This window comes from Perca fluviatilis, chromosome 21 (assembly GCF_010015445.1).
Source record: "Perca fluviatilis chromosome 21, GENO_Pfluv_1.0, whole genome shotgun sequence".
Classification (NCBI taxonomy): Eukaryota; Metazoa; Chordata; class Actinopteri; order Perciformes; family Percidae; genus Perca; species Perca fluviatilis.
The window spans coordinates 15,291,899-15,315,049 of record NC_053132.1 but is presented as its reverse complement, the minus strand read 5'-3'; the positions used below and the strand labels follow the sequence as shown (position 1 = coordinate 15,315,049).

At 39.4% G+C, this 23,151-nt stretch overlaps 1 protein-coding gene across 8 annotated transcripts in view; it reads right to left on the bottom strand.

Moving 5' to 3' along the window:
- The window catches only part of plce1 (phospholipase C, epsilon 1), a 92,998-nt gene that overhangs the window by 24,383 nt on the left and 45,464 nt on the right, over nucleotides 1-23,151 (bottom strand). For 4 of the 8 annotated variants that reach the window (XM_039787958.1, XM_039787957.1, XM_039787961.1 and 1 more), the window contains 18 exons: nucleotides 13,479-13,633; nucleotides 13,125-13,292; nucleotides 8,756-8,901; nucleotides 8,450-8,597; nucleotides 8,175-8,285; nucleotides 7,946-8,055; nucleotides 7,679-7,795; nucleotides 6,060-6,101; nucleotides 5,538-5,666; nucleotides 5,307-5,443; nucleotides 4,805-4,911; nucleotides 4,438-4,562; nucleotides 4,156-4,300; nucleotides 2,745-2,909; nucleotides 2,267-2,381; nucleotides 1,895-2,066; nucleotides 1,060-1,182; nucleotides 12-148 (listed from right to left, as the gene is read on the bottom strand). In XM_039787958.1, the coding sequence (XP_039643892.1) occupies nucleotides 12-148; nucleotides 1,060-1,182; nucleotides 1,895-2,066; nucleotides 2,267-2,381; nucleotides 2,745-2,909; nucleotides 4,156-4,300; nucleotides 4,438-4,562; nucleotides 4,805-4,911; nucleotides 5,307-5,443; nucleotides 5,538-5,666; nucleotides 6,060-6,101; nucleotides 7,679-7,795; nucleotides 7,946-8,055; nucleotides 8,175-8,285; nucleotides 8,450-8,597; nucleotides 8,756-8,901; nucleotides 13,125-13,292; nucleotides 13,479-13,633 (2,352 nt within the window). The remainder of the gene's footprint in view (nucleotides 1-11; nucleotides 149-1,059; nucleotides 1,183-1,894; nucleotides 2,067-2,266; nucleotides 2,382-2,744; nucleotides 2,910-4,155; nucleotides 4,301-4,437; nucleotides 4,563-4,804; nucleotides 4,912-5,306; nucleotides 5,444-5,537; nucleotides 5,667-6,059; nucleotides 6,102-7,678; nucleotides 7,796-7,945; nucleotides 8,056-8,174; nucleotides 8,286-8,449; nucleotides 8,598-8,755; nucleotides 8,902-13,124; nucleotides 13,293-13,478; nucleotides 13,634-23,151) is intronic. The other 4 variants (XM_039787959.1, XM_039787960.1, XM_039787963.1 and 1 more) reach the window with 1 other exon arrangement.

Genomic DNA, 23,151 nt, shown 5'->3' with positions numbered 1-23,151 from the left:
TGTTCTTATACCGAGGTCTGGCTGTAGCCCCGTGTCTTTGTCGTCTATGCTGAGGTTGGTGTAGAGAGGAGCAGACTCTGGACTTGAACGACTGCAGGGGACAGCAAATGTGTCAAACAACTCCTTCAGGTCCTTCCTGCTTCGGATACTGTGAAGGAAACAGCACAGTCCCATTTCAGCCACTTTAGACTGACAAGCAGTTTACTTTAGGATTTTATTCCAATTTCACGCCACAGATACACCCAATTACAAATACATTCAGACTTTCATTTGACATATCCTCTGTTGTTGTAATATTTTGTTTTCCTGCCAAGGCAGGTGTCATGAGTATGAGTTTGTCTCAATGTCCTTGATAACAAACTAATGCAAGAGCTTAAAGGGTTGTTAATTAGCCACTGGACAGACAATGGTCAGATGGCTAATAAAATAATAAGCAGGATTTTTGAGAAGCTGATCTGCTGAAGTACTGCACTTCCATTTTCTCTGTGTGGAATTTTAAAGGAAAAACTGCTGGGCAGCAGATGAGAGGATAAATTACAATCTAGAAAGAAATGTAGGAGGACTGGTATGTGAATAATCCACTGCTTATCAAAGCAAAACATTTGCATCATCCTTTCATTTGACAGGGAAAAATATAATATAAGCTAAATATTATACAGACATGGGCATGATAACCTCGAGAAGCATTTGTTGAATTTGTGTTACCATACTGCCTTTAGCCGCTATTGATCAGAACACAATAATTATATAAGAGGAGGTAGTGAGATGGCAGAAATAAACCAAATATGTACAATGTACATACTGTATATCAAAGCTTTAGACCATTACTGAATTTCGGATGATTACATATAACCAGAAAAATGTGTTTGATCAAAGTTTTAGATCAAACTGAAACATATTTAACAAACTTTTAAAACTTAAAATGAAGTCTGCCAAGCTTGTATGTGAATATCAGCTTTAGGGACAATATCTTACTCCACTGATACTACAGTGCACTAACAATGTAAAAAAAAAAACAATAACAGGATCTACTGTAGTAGACACATTTTTGGTATCTACCTGAATGACTTGAAGAGCTCAACGAACTCGATGAAGCTCATCGAGCTGTCAGAAATCATGAGATTCTGGAAGCCTTTGAAACAGCCTTTACCTCGACCGTGCCACGACCTGCTGCTCCATGCCCTACAACCCACAGACAAAAGGCTACATATTTAACCTGACTGAAAAAGGAAAATGTCAGGCTTTAGTCAGACTTTCACACTAGGGGTGCAAGATATATTGACTCAATATCATTATCGCAATATCACGTTGCGTAATATTATATCTAGGGGTGCAAGATATATCGACTCAATATCGTTATCGCGATATATCGAAAGTGTTGCAATAAGCATGCAATATTTAGTTTATTTTGTCCCGTCCGTTGGCTGTGTGGCTTAGTTGTGTTTGATTTAGAGGCCGCTTGAAACGCTATAATGATCATGTTTCATTGGCCAGTCACCGTGCCACTTGCACATGTTAGTGCACGTCAGCGCACGGGTCCACTACGTGACAAACCCTATGTAGCGTACCACGTGTGTGCATATTCCGACTGAGTGACGGTGTAAGTGAAGAAATAGATAGAGACAACAAAACGGAACGAATCAGAGAAGCAAAAGAAAAGTTGTGTCCTGTTCTCTTTATTTATTTTATATTGTACAACCAGTAAAACATATACACATGTTGTACCAGTCCAATATGACAATAGGTCAGTTGAAATAAACCTTGTGTTGTAAGAAGACTTGTTTAATTTGTTATGAATCGCAATATTCATAATCAATATGGCAATATCATATTTTGTCAATATCGTGCAACCCTATTTCACACCTCCTATCCTGGTATACAGTACAGTACATACCCTGGCTGTGACTTGGCAGTTCCTGAGAGGATCGGAGAGGATTGCGGGCGGGAATGGTTGGACCCCGCCATGCTGGAGGAGGAGGAGGAGGAGGAGGAGGAGGAGGAGGAAGATGCTAGCAATCCAGGACTTTTAGTGGATGAGAGGGAAAATGGTCCAGGGAAGCTGTCCTCTGTGGAGTCAAAGAGGACTGAGGGTAAATGCAAATCATACAGACAACACAGTGCCATAGGAAATGCCCTGTGAAGATTGTTTTTTTCTTTAAATTAGGTTTGTGTAGTCTTGTGGGTTATTAAAATATAATACATTTCCTAGGCATATCCTTCTACAGATCTTTGATTATTTGTTTGAATTAGCTCCGTAAAATGTCACCTGGATCTTCTTGGTCGATGCTGTCAGACTCCGGCCCGTTTCGATACAATCCCTCCTTACAGCTCCTTGTTTTCCTGGAAACCATCTCGTCATCTGTGGCATCCCCACTGTCTCCCTGTGTTGGGTGTGTACACACAAATGTTAAAAATAAGGAACTATTCAGTATCAGAAACTACATCTGTGTGAGTCTGTAGCTGTAACAAGATACTGCAGATCAAGAACGAACTGTGAAATGGACCGGAGTCTTGCCATACTGTATGTGTAGTGTACTGAACAGTTGTATTATTAGAGAAACACGCAGAAAACTGGGAGTTCTGTAAAAGCTCCTAACATGTCAAAACAGTGGGCTATGATGGTGGAAACCCAGTCAGCAAACTGTACCTGCCACACACAGAAGTTTTGCTCTGCTCGCTCATTGTTGTTAATAGTCTTGGCTAAATGTAGTGTCAAAGACACAACAACTTGCACATGTACTGACCCTGACGAGGACCTTCTTCTTCTTCTTGGTCTTATCATTGATGCTCAGAGGGCTGTTTTTCTGGGCAGCAGATTTCTCCACTCCACCTGTACCCATGTTCCACCTCCGCCCACCAAACAGCTCAATGGCATGAGCAAGTGTAGGGCCTTCATACCTGCCATCCTCCTAACAGAGACAAACACAGACACTGAGGATTTCATGGACAGGAAGGAAGCAATGGGTTAAAAAAGGCAAAGTTTAGCTTAGGACTACTTATCCCTTACTTTAAGGCAAAGATACAAAATCTTCATTTAATCTAATATCAAAGTTTTTATATTATTGTTTGTGTGCTGCATACATTTTTATGACCATAGAAAATGGAAGTTGTTCAAAATGACTAATGGCATTATTTCACATGATGAGCAGTCTTCCTCTAGTCTGGTTGACACCAGACCCACTCTCAGTTGTAACTGAGAGTGGGTCTGGGCAAGCTTCATTCACAGCCCATTTCCAAAGGGGCGTCACCAACGGACGCCGCTCAAATGTCTCTGGGCGCAATTGGATAGTCCTTCAACCAATCAGACCAACGATCCGGGTGATGTAGCAGAATCAACGGGTTGCTGCACTTCAGGTGCCCGTCATGTTGAATGTAAACAAAAAGCTGCTTACTGTCACTGCGCGATCGTCATCGTGTAAAGCCTGCCTCAACGGTTGTGATTGGTGCCTCGATTTGGAAAAATTGGAAATGGGCGTGAATGGGCTCTTGGCCAGACTGACTTGCAGAGCAAATCTCAAATTTTCCAGAAGTTCATCAGGGTTTTCCCAGGCTAGTGTTCCTCAGGCTCTTTGGAATTTTGAGGCTCTTTCAAAATATTTTAGGGACAAGTTTGGGCTTTCAGATTTAAAGCACAATGAAGAAAAAGAGAAAAAAACACCAATAATACTTTGCTTTCACTTTATCCTATACCACCTATGGTCCACCTTAAATCTAAGCATACATCCAGGGCTGGGCAATATATCAATATCGTGATATGAGACTAGACATCGTCTTAGATTTTGGATATCGTAATATCGTGATATGACGTAAGTGTTGACTTTTCCTGGTTTTAAAGGCTGCATTACAGTAAAGTGATGTCCTTTTCTGAACTTACCAGACTGTTCTAGCTGTTCCTATTATTTGCCTTTACCCACTTAGACATGATGTCCACATTACTGATGATTATTTATCTAAAATCTTAATGTGAAGATATTTTGTCAACGCACCAATTGTCAACCCTAGAATATCGCCGGAATATCGGTATCGAGGTATTTGGTCAAGAATATCGTGATATCTGATTTTCTCCATATCGCCCAGCCCTGCATACATCGATGGGGGAAACAAGCATATCTTCAAGAAAAGCATTGCCAAGGAAACATCCAGTTCAGAGCTTACCTGATACAAACTGACATACTGCTTTCTCAGCCACTGCAACCTTTGGTCAGGAAACTTCTTTAATTTTCTGGTTGCATTCACCAACTCTGACAGGCCTTTATGAAGCATCTGTGCCGTGTGGTTGGGGGCCACAAAGTGCAGGAGTCTAGTGGCAGTAGTTAGGAGATTAGTTGAAATATTTAGTAAACAGCAAGGTGTTTTACAGGCGTACCAGTGTAACAATGCATTGGTGTTCAAAAAGTGGATTTCAAAGCAGGGTGCTGGTGGTAACAAGGCACTAACCTGTTGTCGGTGGTACTGAGACCATAGAGGAGGCTAAGACCATTTTCCTCCACTGTCATCTGGCTCAGCTTGTTCTGCAAACATACAGCATGAACGTCCACTCCCTGATGACCCAGGAACACTGCCTGTAGATTCAGATAAACACAGTATTATGAGTGCAATCTAATTCGTGACTGTCAAATGCTATTCAAACGCAAAAAGGGATTACCAATCCTACAATATAATTCAATATCGCTTTCAATGTAAATTTGAGAATTCTGAGTAGTAAATGATCATATCTGAAATAATGGTATCAATGTGAACTTAAAGAAAAAGCTAAAGACATAATTTTTTTAAACCTGTTTTTGAATAAAAAATGTTTTCAAACCTTCACCACTCCGAGGTCCAACAGGCCCTCTGCTAGTCCTGCCAATACAGTCTGTCCTAATCCCAGTGGCTGCTCTGTAAGGGCAGCCCCTCCGCTCTGAGGCTTACCTGCCATAAATCAACACATTTACGATATGTATGAAATGTAGTTAAGGCATAGGAAATTAAGCACTTGTGCAACATTTACAACCAGTTAAAACTGTATGTGTTACAAAAGACATGGTGCTTACCTACTGTGGATAAACACATTTAAATTATCTTTAAAACATAATGGTAAATGGTCTCACTGCTGGAAATTATATTTACAACTACAGCCTGGGCAATACAAACCTCAAAGTTCAACTGAAAAGTTTTATAAGCAGATTTGTTTACATTTTCACATTTTTGACATATCTGAACAAATAATTGACGGCAAATGGCAAACGTAATGACAAGCGGTTCCCAGCAGAGGAGAGATAGCCATGTCTTTTAAATTATACTGAACCCTCTCTGTCACAGTTTACCCCAGGTGAGTGTTGTGTTGTCAGGTTGTAGTCGCAGCAGACAGCGAGCTGTGAGGTGGCTGTCCTGGTCGTAGTGGATGACTGTAGCCCCTTGCAGCAGAAACTGGTGAACGTCTGGTTGTAACGACAACACGTACCTTAAAAATAAAATAAATAAATAAAAAAAAGTGTGAATGGTCTGTTGAGCTATCTACGTGTGTTTGTGTCTAAGAGTGTGTATGTGCTGTTTACCAGGGAATGAGCTCAGTGCCATGGCTGAAAGCTCTGTGTGTCTCCTCCGTCCCCTGAAACTCAACCTCTTTCACCACCGGCTCAGACGACAAGTCGCCCTCTAAATCCGACAAGTCCCCCACCGTGAATCTGAAGATGGGTAGAAGTTGGGTTTCAAGAGCAGAGATTCAGTGTGAGATCGGGGAAAAAGTTTGAGAAACATTTTTTTTCTTCTTTTTTTTAATGTGAATTTCAAACTTTAATGATTTCCACAGGAATTTGTAAAATGTTTTTACATTTAATTTCAAGTACTGCAGCAAATGAGGTAAAGCAGTTATTTAAAAAGAAATGCATTGAGGTCCAGTCAAAAGTAAGAAAGTACCTGCATCTACAGTAAGACACAGAATGTACTCTGTACTGTAATGCATCAGTTGAACAAGCAAAAAAAGCATCATGCATTTGTCATTGCACATTCCTTGACTGCAACTTAAACCACGTTGACGTTAGGCAGCATACTCAAACTACACTCTTATGACCACTTACAAGACATGGTTTGATTCTGGCGGTGTCCTAAACGAATGGGAACTAGAATGGGAGAAGGGGACAAAGAAGGAGCAGAGGAAGTGTGAGCCGAATAAAGAGCGGACAGAGAGGTTTCTACACAGAAGTTAGAAGAAAAATAGCAAAAATGGGACGGCAGCGGAAAAGATTAGGAACACAGGAAAATAAGTCCTAAACCTCTTTGAGTAAGAAATATAATATTTATCAGTATCCCAGTACAGACAAATGAAGACTATACTCCTAGCCAAAATTAAATAAGAGTTGTTATCCTGCGCTCTGATGTGAAATAATAACTCAGTCAGAGAAAACTGTCCAAAAAAACCCTGAGAAGATAAACCAGGTTTCCCTAATACAAACACCACAGGACAAGCTCAAAATGAAATAAGTTTTCTCACAAAATTGTAGGTTAGTGTCCAACTTCCATCTTGTGCTTTGAGCAACCTGCCACCAATGTGCTAAAAGGTACCAGAGCTCTGTTCCTTCCTGTCAGGAAACTAACCGGTTATCTTTTATCTCTGTGACACAGGGGTTTATGTGACCATCACCTCATCTCAATAACAATCTGAAAATGTGTTTCTTCCAAAAAGATTATTGTGTGTTGATGAAAGACAACTAGCACAGTTGTCTTTCGTAAACACAAGATGTTTTTTTTTTTTTAATAAAAGAACGTGGAATAAATATGCAGACCACACAATCCAATCTAAGAAAAGCACTGTATTTGTATTATGTTGTTTAATTAATCCCATGAAATGTTCTTCAATCAGCATACAACCACTAAAATATTTAACTTTTAGTCTTTTTAAATTGTTATGTAGCAATTGTCTTATTATTCCAAGAGAGACTGCTGTGGATGTCCACAAAAGCCTTCTAACTGTGATGAGGCATGGAAATTAGTGTTTTTATTCTGAAGTAAGAATCCAGCCATGCCAATTGTTCACAGCTCAGCATTATTCATAGTTCTGATATAAATATGTATATGACTATGCATATTTTGTTTTTTTTACTTTGTCTATGAGTCATGAACGAACAGGAAAATAAGAACACAATTTTGGAAACAGACCTTTGGCAGGGAGGTTCACAGTGCGAAACAATAGAATCTCTAAAGGAGTGGATCGCCAAAAAAAAAATAGGGTGCCTTAACATAAAGTATTATGGTGTACATTATACTTATACAAATGGAGACCAGGTTTATCATTACTAAAAATTAAACATTTCCTTACAACCATACAAACAAACCGTAAGAGATCACGGAAAATTATTTGAGATATATAAAAAAAAAAACTTGCTCTACCCACATTCAAACACATTAAAACAAGACGCCAGTAAAAATAAATAAAGTTAAACACCAGTAAACAAAGAGTGAAAGCAACTGCTCTATGCAATCAACTGATACACAATGTCCCTGGGATGGACTGTGTCAAATGCTATGTGCCATTTGATACTGTACTGTGTGTCTCATAAGCTTGGTCACAACATCCCGCCACAGATCATCCTTCAGCTGGATGGGTTCAAGACTGTTACAGAAAACATTCACCCTTCTAAGGTATCCCTAAGCACACTCATTTTGTATGAGCTCCAGAGTTGAAAAAAGGGGTACTGACTGATTGCGGCAGCGGTCCCTGAAAGAGTTGTTTCTGGACACAGGGGATGGACCAGTAGAAGAGGGACTAGTGGATGCCTCATCAGGATCCTCTGCCTCCAAACTACGATTACAAGATCTGAGGAGCAGAAAGAGAAAAGTCAGGAGAATTTATTTGAGATCAAAGCAAAATGGTGAGTAAAAGAAAGTTGCACAAACAGCTGTACAACACACTGTCACTTCATAGTCTTAACTTTTTGAAAAAAACATTTGCAAGGATGTAGTGTACCTGATAATCTGGAGGATGTTGCTGACAGTGGCTTCTTTCTCTGGGACGTGTAGTCCATCTGGACCAGACCGCGACATGAAGTTGTGCTGGCCGCTGTAGTCAGACGCAAACTAAAGACAGAACGACAGAGCAGGATGAATTATACTAACATGATGTCTGATTCTTACTGCTGGAGTCAGTTTGATGACATGCGTGTTGGTTTGTGAATACTTATGAGTGTTTACTGTACCTCTATTGAGTCCTCTGTATTATCTAGAGGTGGTTTGAGGCTGATGATGCTTGCTGTCCCATCTAAGGCGTCACTCAGCTCCTTCAGAAAAACCCCACAGAATGGCACCACCTATGGTGCAGGGACAGGACAGAGAAAAACACATCCCATTATTTACTGTACTGTAATTTGTTTAATTCCAGTGGTCATATAAGTAAGAAATAGTATGAAGTATTATAGTGCAATTAGACCATTGCATTACCAAATGTCCCAAACTTAAATAAACAACGACCGACCTTGCATCCTGGGATATTGAGAGCTCTTGTCACAACCTTCTTGTACTCAGAAGAAGATTCGTGCTGAGCCATGGCATCCTTTAGGCTTCTCATGGTCTCGATGTCTGACTGGTCCATAAACTGCCACATCTTTAGCACCTTGCGGGACCTGGAGAACAAACAAAATCACAAATGTCAGTTGGTGAAAGGTGTGATTCTGTGTGAGCAGCTATTTTTTTTTATTTTTTAACAAAAAGATACAAAAAATAAATCTCTGTGTATTGTTTATGAGCATATTTGAATTATTGTCTGTGTGTGCCGTAACACCTGAGTCCAGCCAGGAACTCCATGACACCGTTGTAGTTTCCCATGTTCCAACAGCATTTAGCGACATGGACAAGATAGGAGAAAACTTCTCTCTTCTCCTCCATGGACCCTGCTGTCAGGATAAGCCACGTCACCCACGAACTCACCTGTGGATAAAGAGTTTTACATATACATAATTACTATCACAATAAATATGATATACATAGTTATATGTTTTCCATCTTTTATCACAACCAGCGGAGGGTGTGTGTGTGTGTGTATGTATATATATATATATATATATTTGTATGTATGTATGTATGTATGTATGTATGTATGTGTGTATGTGTGTGTGCGTGTGTGTATCGACATTTCAGATTGGACAATCTACACAAAAGTTGACTTCATGTGCCAAGGATGACTTGTAACTGTGTTTGCGTGCTGTAACTGTACAAGGCTGTTACAGAAACTCTTTATTGTGTGTGGTCTGTCTTGTGCTCATGTCATCTCTTTTAAAGTCTGGTATGGTGAGCTGTGTCTAAAGTGGTAATGTATGCATAGGACCATGCCAGCTGGCCACACACACGCAGGCAAACACACACACACGCACAAGAAAGAATGAAATCAGATACAGTAAGTATATCAGCTGCACTCTCTCTCTGCGCTGACTGCCCTCGAGCACGCGCAAAAGACATGATGGAGGAACCAGATATGTATCGGGGTCAACATTCTCTGTGACTCACACACACGCACACACAAGCGCGAGCGTACACATGCACACACATGCACACACACACACACACACACACACACACACACACACACACACACACACACACACACACACACACACCTTCCTTCCTTCCTTAAGTGTTTGTGTCATTATGCTTTAAAGCCTCCTGAATGTATTCACACACACACGCCCACATGCATTGAAACTTCCTGAACCCTCTTTCAGGCAATAAAAACATCCCCCTGGCCCAGAGATCTATTACTGGGTTATGTAAGGATCTGTAAAGCCCACCACAGTCTGACTTCACAGGGACTAAATAAATATGCAACAAAGTACAACTAAAGTTTCACACGTAGAGTTTGTGTTTGAGGTTGTGATGAAACACTGGTAAAATGTTCAATTTGTCCCATGTCACCTTTGACCTGGATTCATTCACAAGCAAGCACAGAAATCATACATAACACATGCAACCAAACCCCCCCCCCCTGCCTATACACAATACAGAGCCATTAGCATACACTAGGTATGAAACCATGGATACTCACATATCAACCTCAGGCACATATGTATATACAATTTAATACACAGTATATACAGACATCTTAGATATGAGCTTCAACATACACATAACTCACTTCATAAACATATAATCTGTGTGTTTGATAAAATGCTTAACTTAATTTGGTATACTCTAAAAAGCTGGTTTTCATAATTTCAAACTTACTTGTGTTAATAGTGTTATGGTTTGTTAAGTCTCACATTTTTGAGTGAAAACACACCAGTGTACATTCCTGTGTGATAGAAGCATGGGCATGAGGAGGGTTGAGGGTTGGGAGGGTAACTGTGAAAATGCAATCCATCTCAGAGAGTTAACAGTCTCCTCTAAACTGCTCTCACTAATGCAACGTCTTTATTTAGTCAAACTGAGAAACATGAAAAGAGAGTTCCAAAACTTTTCTATTTTAGCTATTTGTCATGGAATTGTTAAAATTTCCATTTTTTCCTGAGCCTCAGGTATAGAAAATCACTCGTGGAGCTGGCGAGGATTCAGTGTCTTGCTCTATTACTGTATGCTTCAGTTGTACGGACAGTCTTGCTGCCCTACAGTCTCTTATCTGCCCAGTCTCTTATCTGCCCTGCTTTGAGCCTGCCAGGATGTGTGCGCCTTGCGTGAAAATCTGCTATCAGTCACTTCTAGCGTTATGACATCAAGCGAAGCCATGTCAGCGCTTGGGTTTACTTACAGTCACCATCTAAACCATTCTGGTTGCAAAGTGGCTTTATGAACCACCACAGATCAAGGCATTTTACAGAGTTGGCAACTCCTCTGATATTCCAGATCGCACAAGTGTGTACTCAGTGTTGTGTATGAGAGATAATGGACAGGATATGAAAAGATACTTTTATACACACACACACACACACACACACACACACACACACACACACACACACACACACACACACGTGTAGCTAGGTACAAGCTGATCCCCCCCTTTGATGTTTGTGTATGCGTCTGTCCGTCTGTCCGTCTCCATCTCTGAGCGTGTTATTAGTTATTTGCTTAGTATATTATTAGAACGATGACGGTCAGTTTCTCCTTGATAGATGAATTACATAACCAATGCTGACAGACAAAGTCAATGCAATAACACATACTTGTCCTGTCAAAGCTAAACAAACCCGACAGACAGAAAGGGGCCCAAACTTCTCACCCTTCCCTGCCTACAAATATTCTCTTGCCGTGCTATCCTCTTTAACTGCGTAATCTCTCACTCCCACACCTGGCTTGAAAATGAAAAGGATCAAAAAACATTACTGTAGATACTTTTGGAGCAAAAACATTTATTTAAATTTACAAGATTTTGTCTGTCAAGTGTGAGGAAAGAAATCAAGCTAATAATGTATCCTATCCTATCCTATGGATCTAGTCCAGTCCCTTGTAGAGAATATCTCTTTTTTGGAACATAGCTTATTTAAAATAAAATCCTTACATGCAAATGTATTTCCACAAAGTGGCTTTAAATACCTACACATTTTCTATTTGAGACCAAAACCCAGTAAAGAATGACTTACTGTAAATAAGACTGCAACTAAACTATATCCATTACCAATTAATCAACCGATTATTTTCTAAATAAATTGAATTGTTTGGTCTATTTGATATCAGTGAGAGGATAAACAATCCACAAGTTCCAGAGCTCATGATGACAAATGTTTTGTTGAACCAACAGGCCAAAACAAAGATGGTCGGTTTACAAATAGAGAGGAATAAAACAATTGAAAATATCAGTTATGATTAATTCCTGCCATTTTGCTTAATTTGCTTAAATTAATCAATTATAAAAATAGTTGGTCCTTTTTTTGTTGATCGATCGACTAATCGTTTAACACTGCCACTAATGGTTTGTTAAAGAAAACAGCAGGAACCAACTCCCTGTAATACGGCAAGTCCCTTTGTGAAGAGATGAAAATTCATTTAAAAAATTGCAAGATCCTTTTACTTTCTAACTTAAATATTTGACACAACACTGTCCACAATCACTGAGGAAAGCTTATCCAAACTGTGGTCAGACAGTCAAAGCTAAGACAGAATACTCGGACAGTATCTCATCTTGTTGGAGAGTGTCACGATTTGAAGCCAGCTTCATCGCTGTCTTCAAAGAGAGAATCACTGTTGTCATTTGACTCTTGTTCCACTGTGCCCATATATGGCTACAACAAACGTTAGATTTTTTTGTGTGTCTCTCCTCTCGACTTAAATGAAAACCAGCTGATGTGAGAGGCATGCAACTTAAAGATGACATCATCATTTCCAATCAATCTCACCCTCTCTCGCTTTCTCTGCCTCAGCAGTACAGTGTTGTGATTGTTTATTCTCGAAGTCACTCACCATAAAAGACACAAGGCCCAGGAGAGTAACTTCAGCCAACTTACACCACTGAAGTGAAGTAAGTGTGTGTGCGCGCTTGTGTACACACAGAGTGTGTGCATCAGACATGAGCTGATAAGTTGCTATGACTCGCACGGCACATACCACAAGGCAAATCCAGCTTTAGGAAAACACAATTACTGGTCTGCTAAGCTCTTCAACCTTTCACATTCATGTCAAATCGCAATACACGCATTTTCACTGTCTCTGATGATGTCATTAAGGGGAGGTCACTAAAGGGCACTCAAGCACTGTTTTTTCTTTTTATTATATATTTTCCCAATATTTAAGAAGTGCTCTCTTTCAACATTAATAACATCTCTAAAAAGGTCTTGTTTAAGAAGTTGTTCAAGGCATTCAGCAGTCACACCATTAAACTATTCCACATAGTGTGCTGATTGGCATCAAGTGATCTCATCCAGACTTAAATCCTGTAGTAAAAATTTAACTGGTGAGATATAATCCGACTGTGCGAGGTTACTATAATGAATCACTGCCTTTAAAACTCTTAAAAGGTGACACAAAAAAGGGTAAAATATGTGGATGTCAGGTTTGAAGTAGAGCTGAAACAATTCAAGTCAATCGCCAGCAAATGAATCTGCAACTATTCTAATAATCGGTTGCATGTGTGTGAAATAGACAACAAAGAGATAAATAAAGAGAAATAATTTGAGAAAATGCATGATAATCCGATGAACCACATTTTATACAACCGGGCTTCTCACCTCATTGAAGCGCGCCACCAAGTCCTCCACAGCGTTACTTCGCTGAGCACTCTGGGTAGGCATGGCGGGCACCGAAAGTGAAGCCTTGAGGTTTGGGTGCCGTTTGGTTTGACACTCGGGACTGCCCAGGTCTCGAGTGAGGAAACAGAGGTAGTCCAGGGGAAAGACCTGCAGGAAGGAACAGACGAGTGAATTAGAATTACTGCCAGCTTAGAAATGAACTCTCTTGTGATGTTAGTTATTTTCTCCTCATCTTTTCTCAGCCAACATCCACCCAGTTATTACAATCAAACTGATGAAAATATTCTTCATATCTTTTGGTCCCAGATATGCGTTGTGTGCGTGTCCACCCACCCGTTGGTAAAGCTGCTGCTCTTGCTCAGTTAGGATGCAGGCGATCTCCTCGGGGAACTGAACAAGGTGGCGCACCTCCACCAGCTCCTTACTGATCCCACTGACACTGGGAGGAAGAGAGCCGCTGCTGGTCATACTGTTGGCCAGCTGACGCTCTGGATGGACAGATGAAGAGGAGCAGACAAAAGAAGAGAGAGATCAAGACTTTTACATTGCTGATCCTACTTTTTCATATGCCATATCACAAACTAGCTGGTATTTGAGGCGCACAGTGAGAGAAAAAGCCTGTTGAACTCATAAAAACAGAGTGAGAGAGTTGAAGAGGAGGACGAGAGAGAAGGGTTACAGGACGAAAAGAAAGGAGTATGAGACTACTTCTGCTTATACGAGAAAATTAAAAACATTAGAACATTATCTAAAAGTTTTAAGCTTTAGTCTAATGTGCATCTCTTTTACAGGATTAACCTGAATGCCTCAAGTCTTCCGATCCATCAATCCCTGCATACCACACATATTCTCTCCCCCTCGACTAAGCCTGCACAATGCCCCCTCCAGAAGTAAACAGCATTGATCACCTGCCAGTTCCTGTGTTTGGATTTCAGTTAGGTCCATTAGTTGGTCTGTTTACACACACATATGCAAACCCATCCTGCTAACAAAGGACTAATGGACAGTTTTCTACACTGGTGCTGTAGCTGCCAGGTAGACATACTGTACATTGCCGGGATGAATGCCACATAAACTAACAGGCTTTTCCACTGCAGGAGCTTTTCCAGGAATCATTTGAGGGACTCCCTGCATTTTGATTACAGAAATGAGAAAACCTATTCTAGTCACTGGGACATTGTTTCTGCACTATATGGCACAGAAATCAGTTTAAAACAAATAAATTATACTGTACAATGTGTATAGGCAAGGAGATTGAACAACAGGAATTGGACAGATTCTGTCTGCTCATTGTTGTACAAGCATAAACACACACACACACACACACACACACACACACACACACACACACACACACACACACACACACACACACACACACAACACACACACTCTAGTGTGTTTATACACATATGCGGACGCACACTTAAAGGTTGTCCTTGGTAACCCTTGAGATGTGCAACAGGTAACCATGGCAACAGCAGTGACCGCTCTGCAGGAGCAAAACTTGCTTATTTACACAGTTTGATTTGTGGATCCGGCCTCACAGCTTCTGTAATGAACTCTCAGTGTGTGTGTGTGTGTGTGTGTGTGTGTGTGTGTGTGTGTGTGTGTGTGTGTGTGTGTGTGTAGTGACAACAACATAGACAGACTGAGCATAAGACAAAGTTAAGACTAAATGGGAAGTGAGAAAGGAATGCAAAGAAGTTGAAAGTGAAGATTAAAAGAAATAGAAATAGGAGAACTGGTGGTTGTTTGAACAGAGAAAAGATCAGTGAAAATGAAAATAGAGGAAACAGAGAGAGGAAAAATGAGAGAAGAGGACAGAGATAAGAGAGAGGAAGGAAGGGATAAGTCAAATAAGTGGAAATTGTGTAGTTTACACTATGCAGCAGGTGTGAGCTATCTATCACAGTTAGAGAGACAGCGTAATCCACTAAATCCTTTAAATTTCCGACACAGAGAGTGACTCTAGGTTATGAATGATGGTTCATTTATAGAGACCAGACCTGCAACATATTTCTCATTGACATACGTCCATTAAATGAAAAAGGAAAATATGTTTCAGAGAGCCTGACGTTCTGAGACAACAGAGAATATATGGCCAGTAAATTAAGTTGCATTCTGGAGAAAACTATCATGGTTACTAAGTAGCTATTTCACAAAAGCACTATGGTAATAAAAATGTGGTAGCCTACATATCACACTATGCAGTCGAGATGTGAACCTTCATCTGGTTCACAACATTTGTCATTGATCAGTCTTCCTATTGCATGGCACAGGTTCTCAAAAATGGCATAAAAATAAGATTATGAGAAGATGATATTAGTACAGTTTGAAAACTATAAAATCTTCCATCGCTCCAACGAATACGGGTAATATCTCCTCATCTCTTGCCCAGAACTGTTTTCGCAATCTTTTGAAGTGGAAATGAAGACACCTTCAAATTAGTAATATGAATTTCATGACCATGCAGAGGACTCAATTATTCATGTATTAATGCTTTAAACTAGGAAACACGCAGGCAGACAAGGCTGTCAGACAAGGCAGTGACATAAGGGTCTTAAGAGATTCTGAAGAACCAATTAAAAAAAAATGTGTATTGAAACACAAAACAGATCACAACCATAACATGTTGACAATAAAGTAAAACAACTGAGGTACTTTCTTTTCTTCTTTTTTCTTTTTTTTTAATAAATGTTAAAAAAATAAATTCCAAAATGTAATAATGTTAAAAAGTGCCAAAGACCTACATAAAAAAACAACATTGTTTTCTGTCAAAGCAATGGGTCCCAAATTAAAATTAATGGATTAAAAACTGTATTAGAATTCTTTTTTATTATTATTTGCTTTATCATGTGTTATTCATGAAATGCTTAACTTCTGCCTGCAAAGCTTCACACAAACTGTGCAATATCAGTAATGACAACAGAGAACTGCTATGAATAAACACTAAAGACTGGATGGAACAAGATCTTGGATTCCAGTGATGTTGATGAATGTATCTAATACAATCTGTTATATGAGGAAAAAAGACCCCTGGCCCATTACAGATCATAAACACTAGTTTAAGAAACACCGTTTAGCAATACCGAGCATACAGCACTCCTGCTGTGAGACTGAGAGAACATGAACCTGGACTAATTGACCATGATCTCCCTGTGATCTAAGCATGGGTTTACTCATATGTAATGCATGCTGAATATAAATACCCTGTGGGGGTGTGTGTGCATGTGTGTCATGTATCCTTCTCCGTGGTTGATACATCAAAAACATCATTTTAATATTTCATGTGTGATGTCTGATCAAAAACTAAACCAGTTATTGTTCACTTTTCTGTCTCAACTAGGGCTCATGTTTAGAGGGTTGGAGCGCTGCATGTTTACCCTTTTAAAATAATAGTCATACTTTAAGAAAACTTAAACCTTTAATAAAATCACACTGAAGCTGAGAAAACTGCAACTATGTGTGTGTGTTGGTTAATTTTAATGTCTGGAATTTAAAAGACACTCAGTGTCATGACCTGATTCTTTGTTAGCCCTGACTATAACAACAAAGGAACCTTGAACATAGACCCTGTCGTCTTTCTTTGCCGGCCAAGTGCACACGTACACACTGTTCTCACAACCACGTTTAGAGCTGATGACAACTTCCCTGCTGGAGTATGTAGGGCACTCAAACAGGTGCAGCACAAACAGCCTCAGGCGAAGGACTGTTAACAAATTAGCCTTTAAACCTACAAATACAAATCGTGCATGTAAAATCATTTCTATTCAAAACGTCAACAAACTTATTTTGCTTTCTGTTTTGGGGGTGAAAGATTAAACTCTCCACAACACTAACATCTGAGACCTGATCCACTGTAGTATTGTATCATCACATGTGTAACTCTGGAACACACTATATTTTGAGTGTCTGTTAAGTATTGTACAGGAAATACACATCAAAATGTCCCTTTAAAATCTCTATATAATAAAATATCACTGATGATATATAATGCAATTTCTAGTCAAACTGCAGCATTAGGCGGGTTTCCCTTCAGGGTCCTACGCACACTTGTGCAAATAAAAATAAACAAGTAGTATCAAGTGGTAGCAACAAACATACAAAAACAAATACTCATAATACACAGACTCTGCCAAATACACAGACACACAACAGCAGCAACGATAAATATTGATATGTCTGACTGCTGACAACACCGTTGTCACAGGGAGTTTCCCTCTTGGATCAGATGTGCAGACTGCATGCACACGGAACCATGTGTAGACATAAATATACTGTAACATTTAGGTTTTTCCTAACCTTTCTTTATGATGTAGATAAGAAGTACGGACTGACTAAGCAAAAGACTCCTTGTTATGAAACGGTCAAATTAGAGCATAAAATAAGCCACATAATTAAGTTAAATAATATTTAAGTACCAAAATGTTTGCTTTATACTATTCTCTTCTTATAAGAGGTATCGGGTCAAACTATACTGTGAATGAGGCCCATTTAAAGTGCAAAGGAAAAACACAAAAAAAAAAGAAAGTGGGGCCTTTACCAAATTAGTTCAGTGTCTCTGTGTAACCTCACAGTGACTTGACACAAATCAGATGGAACATGTGGGGGATTGTGGTAGTTTTGTTTTTAACTGTAAGGTGTGTTGCTGTAACCTCAGAGACAAAACATATCCATAGCCTCATGTGACATCAATGCTTAGGGTCAATAGAATGTGAAGTTGCCCAGAGATCCTGAAATTCTTGACTGTCATCCTGTGAGGTTTCTGGTATGAAGGGGGCACAGTGTGCAACACTTGCATACTCGCACACATTTTCAGAACTGCTGCATCATCCATCACAGTTAAATACAATTGTCAAAAGTTTGAAATGAATTGCAATGTGACTGCCCCCTGCAGTTTATATTAGATATAAGCGACCACATAGCCTGGGAAAACCCTGACGAACTTCCGGCAAATTTGAGATTTGCTCTGCAAGTCAGTCTGGCCAAGAGCCCATTCAAGCTCATTTCCAATTTTTCCAAATCGAGGCACCAATCACAACCTTTGAGGCGGGCTTTACACGATGACGATAGCGCAGCGAAGGCAAGCAGCTTTTTGTTTACATTCAACATGACAGCCACCTGAAGTGCAGCAACCCGTTGATGCTGCTGTCACTGCTACGTCACCCTGGTTGAAGGACTATCTAATGCGCCCAGAGGCATTTGAGCGGCGTCCGTTGGTGATGCCCCTTTGGAAATGAGCCGTGAATTAACCTTGCCCAGACCCACTCTCAGTTACAACTGAGAGTGGGTCTGGTGTCAACCAGGCTAGCGATCACAGTGGAAAATGTGTTTTGAATTCACAAATTAATAAAGTCTTGCAATTCAGTATGTAAAATATAAAGGGAAACAAAAAACTAATCACTAAAGAGCATGCTGGTCCATGGTCTTACTTAGTCACACTCTGCCAGTGAACAAAGCAACATTAACGTCTTTCAAAACATTGACATTTATATTAAAGACATGAAAACACAGTTTTTAAAGAGGATACAAATGGCACGTTGAGGTACAATTGAAACACAAAAGGCCACAAGTCCTGCCAAGACAGTTAAGCACACATTGAAACTGTGAGCTTGCATTTGGCACCAAAAACAGAGAAAGTAACATGTACCGACTACATATTCCACAGAGCAGGATTCTGCAGTTTTTTTTAAATGACAACACATAAGGAATTAAGAAAGAAACTATACAAATCCATCACCAATAGACATAACATAATCCAACACTTTAGTCAGATTTTTTTTTACTAAACGTGTAATATTTCTTTAGACACAGCTGAGCAAATTACTTGCTATCATAATCAGATTCCCTGATTACCATGTAAACAAATGATTCAGGTACTCCTTTTTAATGAATTAGGTCCCTCTTGATTTCTCATACACATAACAACTGCTGTGCTGACCACACTAGACAACATACAGTAGTCCCTATTCACATACACACAAAGACACTACATTTAAAAAAGAAAATCCATGCACAGACTTATTTCATGTGTACTACTCAGTCAATGTTACAATTTCTCTCAGCTCTGCGAAGACACCGGCAGCCATACTGTAACTCACATTTCCTCTACTCACTGATAAGCTTGTAGTCCATTCTGTGAGAGTGCTTCATGGTTGCTAGATACAGCTGGCCACTCTGCTTCCACACAGTTTGAGTGCCAGAGCGAGGGACTTGTCTACTTTTGAGCCGTCAGTCCCGTCTCTACTGCAGCTGCTCTCTCTCTCTCTCTCTCTCCCCCTCTCTCTCTCTCTCTCTCTCTCTCTGGCTGTCCGCTCTCTCTCTCTCTCTCTCTCTCTCTGTCTCTCTCTCTCCCCATTACTCCATTTCTAGCTTACACTCCCTCCAACTTGCGCTATATCTTGTCATGTCTATTGCTCTTTTTCACTCACCTGGCTTCTCTCCCTTTCCTTATCAGCAAACAGTCTTTGCTCTCTCTCCTGACTACAATCACTTTCTCTCTCTCTCTCTCTCCCGCCCACTCTTCTCTGACACCATACATAGTTCACAGCCACGCGCTAGAGTTAGACCAGCCAGACCATCCCTATGCACAAACATTTATATGGACAGACTGTAGAAGCAATACAGGATAACAACAGATCCAAAAATATGTTCCCCTCTCTGCCTCCCTCTCTCATCTTGTCTTATACACAGAATCACTGGATGGAAAATGTTATAAATTCTGTATTTTGGGAAAACAAGATTCCCATGATGCGACAAGTCACAGAAAGGCAGCGATTTTTACTGCTGTTTATACGATACTTCCCAATGTGTCTTTAATGACTCTATTCAGTTTATTTCAGTTTAAGTGCTGCAACAAGTCTAGTCAACGAGTCTATTAACAGAAATGTAGTTGACCAGTTTGCCAATTGTTTAAGTCATTTATGAAGCTAAAATGCCACATATTCTCAGGTTACAGTATCTTAAATGTGAGACTGCTTTTCTCTGCTTTACTTCATTGAAATTTGAATGTCTTTGGGTTTTTAGACTGTTGGGTCTGACAAGGCAAACAATTTGAGGACGACACTTTGCACTCTGGGAAACGGTGACATTATCAACTAAACAATAAATCTAAAATATAATTAACAGATTAAGCAATACCAAAAATAATTTGTTAGCAGCAGCCCTACACTGTACAGTATAAATGTAGGTTGGATAAAGCATGTTGCCCTATATTTGTTACTCAGTATGAAGGGAGCAGAAATGATTCACTTACATGCTGCTGTATCATTTTGCTTAGAGAAGGGGTCTTAAAATATTGACTACAGTATACCTTATGAGCTGTCTGTCTGATACAATGAGTGTAACATTCCCTCCAACCTAACTGGAAAACATGCTGTCATTTGTCACAGAAACAGCTAGCAAGGTTGTTCAACTGTTATCTTGGTCAAAATATTATCTTTCATTTCACCAGACCTAATGCACAAACATGGTATATTTGTACAGCACTGAAACGTAAAAAAAGAAGAAAAAAAGAATGTCACAATTCCATCTAACAAACGTTCAGAAGAGTATTTTTAGAAATTATGGCCATGTTAACAATATGTGTTCTTGAAATCCTTGAGACTTCCCTCCAGTATGATTCCCCACCACATCTGCTGTCAATGCTGGCAGGCAACACAATGTACAATGCCGACAGAGAGGAAGAGGGAGAAAGAAAAAAGAAAGAAACACCAATATTGAGCTGGAAGGATGGCAGCCTATAACAGAGCTGCCTACTTCCTTTTAGCGGTACAGTAAATTGTGCTATAAAGGAAGCGATGTTAAAAAAAAAAAAAAAAAGCTCTTTAACCACTCCTATTTATAGTTCACATAAATATGGCTAAATCCCAGTGCTCTTCAGTAGAGTTTTTTTTGTACTTAAATAACTGTGTACAGTATACTTTGACAGTAAATGGGACAACAGGAGATATTTAATTCCAAAATGACACATCCACTATTTGAAGAATAACAAATACGCCACAGACCTATAGGATCACTTTGTTATTAAATGACAGCTGTGCTACCCTTGCTGTTGTGTGAACTCTTTTTGTTTTGTTATTTATGACCATGCTGTAACTGTTTTGTTTGGTGTTGTTAGTGGGTTCACTGTTTCTTCAATTTTGATTTCTTGCTTATACCTGTAACTTATTTATTGTATAAATGGACTATTTGTGTCTTCTAATTTTGTTATTGCGATTTATTTTCACACTGCGAATCTTTCACCTCTTGCCTGTTTCACAGATCAATACTGCAAATGAGAATAAATAAACAAATGAATGAATGAATATGGTGTTTTGCTGTCTTCTAAGGCTGCAACTAACAATGATTTTCATTATTGATTAATCCATCTATTTTTTTTGATTGTTTGATCTATGAAATGTCAAAAAATAATGGCCGTCACAACCTGGCAGAGCCCAAAGTGATGTATTAAAATGGCAACAAATCATTTTTCAACCATTTCTTTCACAGTACTGCTAGATTATTATATAAGTAGTTGGTGGCATCAAACTTTTTACAAAGACAAGCTCCACGAAACTACAATTGCTCCTCTCTATTTCTCAGTATCCCTACCCCAGTGCTTACGCAGCACACACACAAACACACAACCTTGACCTTACCCTTGACTTACCCAGTTAACATTTTTTCTAACACCAGTATTTGTCTTTATAGGTGTCAATGGTTTACCCTCACAACAAAAGCCTGTCGTACTGACCCAGACATGTACTGACTCAACCTGTAAACATAATTTCTCATCTCCAAAACGTCCTTCCTGACCTGCTACTAAAACCAAATGACTGCTCTGCTGCGGAAAGACATAAGTCATTCATATATACATCAGAGGAACCAGCAAAATGCTTTCAGTTCTTTTACATTAAATGTGGTACTTGGAGAAGGTCTAGAAAAGCATTCCACCTATCACCACTCACATTAAAACGCTAAGAATACACAGAGGATGGCCAGGCGATTATCCTGGTAATCCTTGAACGCATTTGGGCCAGAGCCTCAAGTTTGTTAAGTTGTACTTCCAGTCCAGTTTTGCTACCACTCTACTGAATCTAAAATCAATACCTTATTAGGACAGGATACAATAGAAATAGGAATTATATACACAAAGACACTGCATACACCAAGGAAAAATGGAGGGGTTTTCTTTCAATCACAACTTCTGTATCTCATAGTAAGTTCGTCAGATTTATGGGAAAACAATCTCATAATTACAAGATCCATACTATATTAATGCAATTTTGTTAACTACTCTATTAAAAATATGAGTGCACAGAAACTGAGAATGACAAAATAATGTTTAATTCTAAAATATGATAACACTGTAAAGAATAACCAGCATTTATCAAACCTAACACCTGCTCTGCTGGCATAAACACATGTATTATTTAATACGGAGACCTTTACATAAATATCCATCTAAACCTTTACCTGTAATATGCAATTACCACCAAGATGAGTAAGAAAAAGTAGGTGTCTTTCTTTTTTGTTGGCACGACAGGTGCATTTCCGCTTAAGGAAGAGGATGAAGGCAAAAAGAAATAAGGAAAGGAAATGCATGGAGAGAGAACACAAAAGCTTTTGTAAAGAGGTGACATATACAGTAAGTGACCCTCACCAAAGAGGATTAAAAAAAAAATCTTTGATTTCCAGAGGACAGACAATGGCGGCGCACACACGTTTCGAAAGCCCCAAGTCTATTTTGAACCCAGTCAAACAACAGATGAACAAATTCATCCCCTAGATTCTGTGTGAAAAGCTAGCACAAACTGTTAGAAACTGAAAAGACTGACCTAAAAATGCATAATAGATCTCTTTATTCAATACCCTGGTTCCAAGGTTGTACAGTCAATAAACAGGCACAAGTTACTGCAGTTAGGCACTGCTAAGGCAGAAAAGTGTTATATAAGCGTAGTCCATTTACACTTATTTTTGCTGGTAGATTTGAGGTGTTTTAGGTTCCTTTTAAACTGAATTA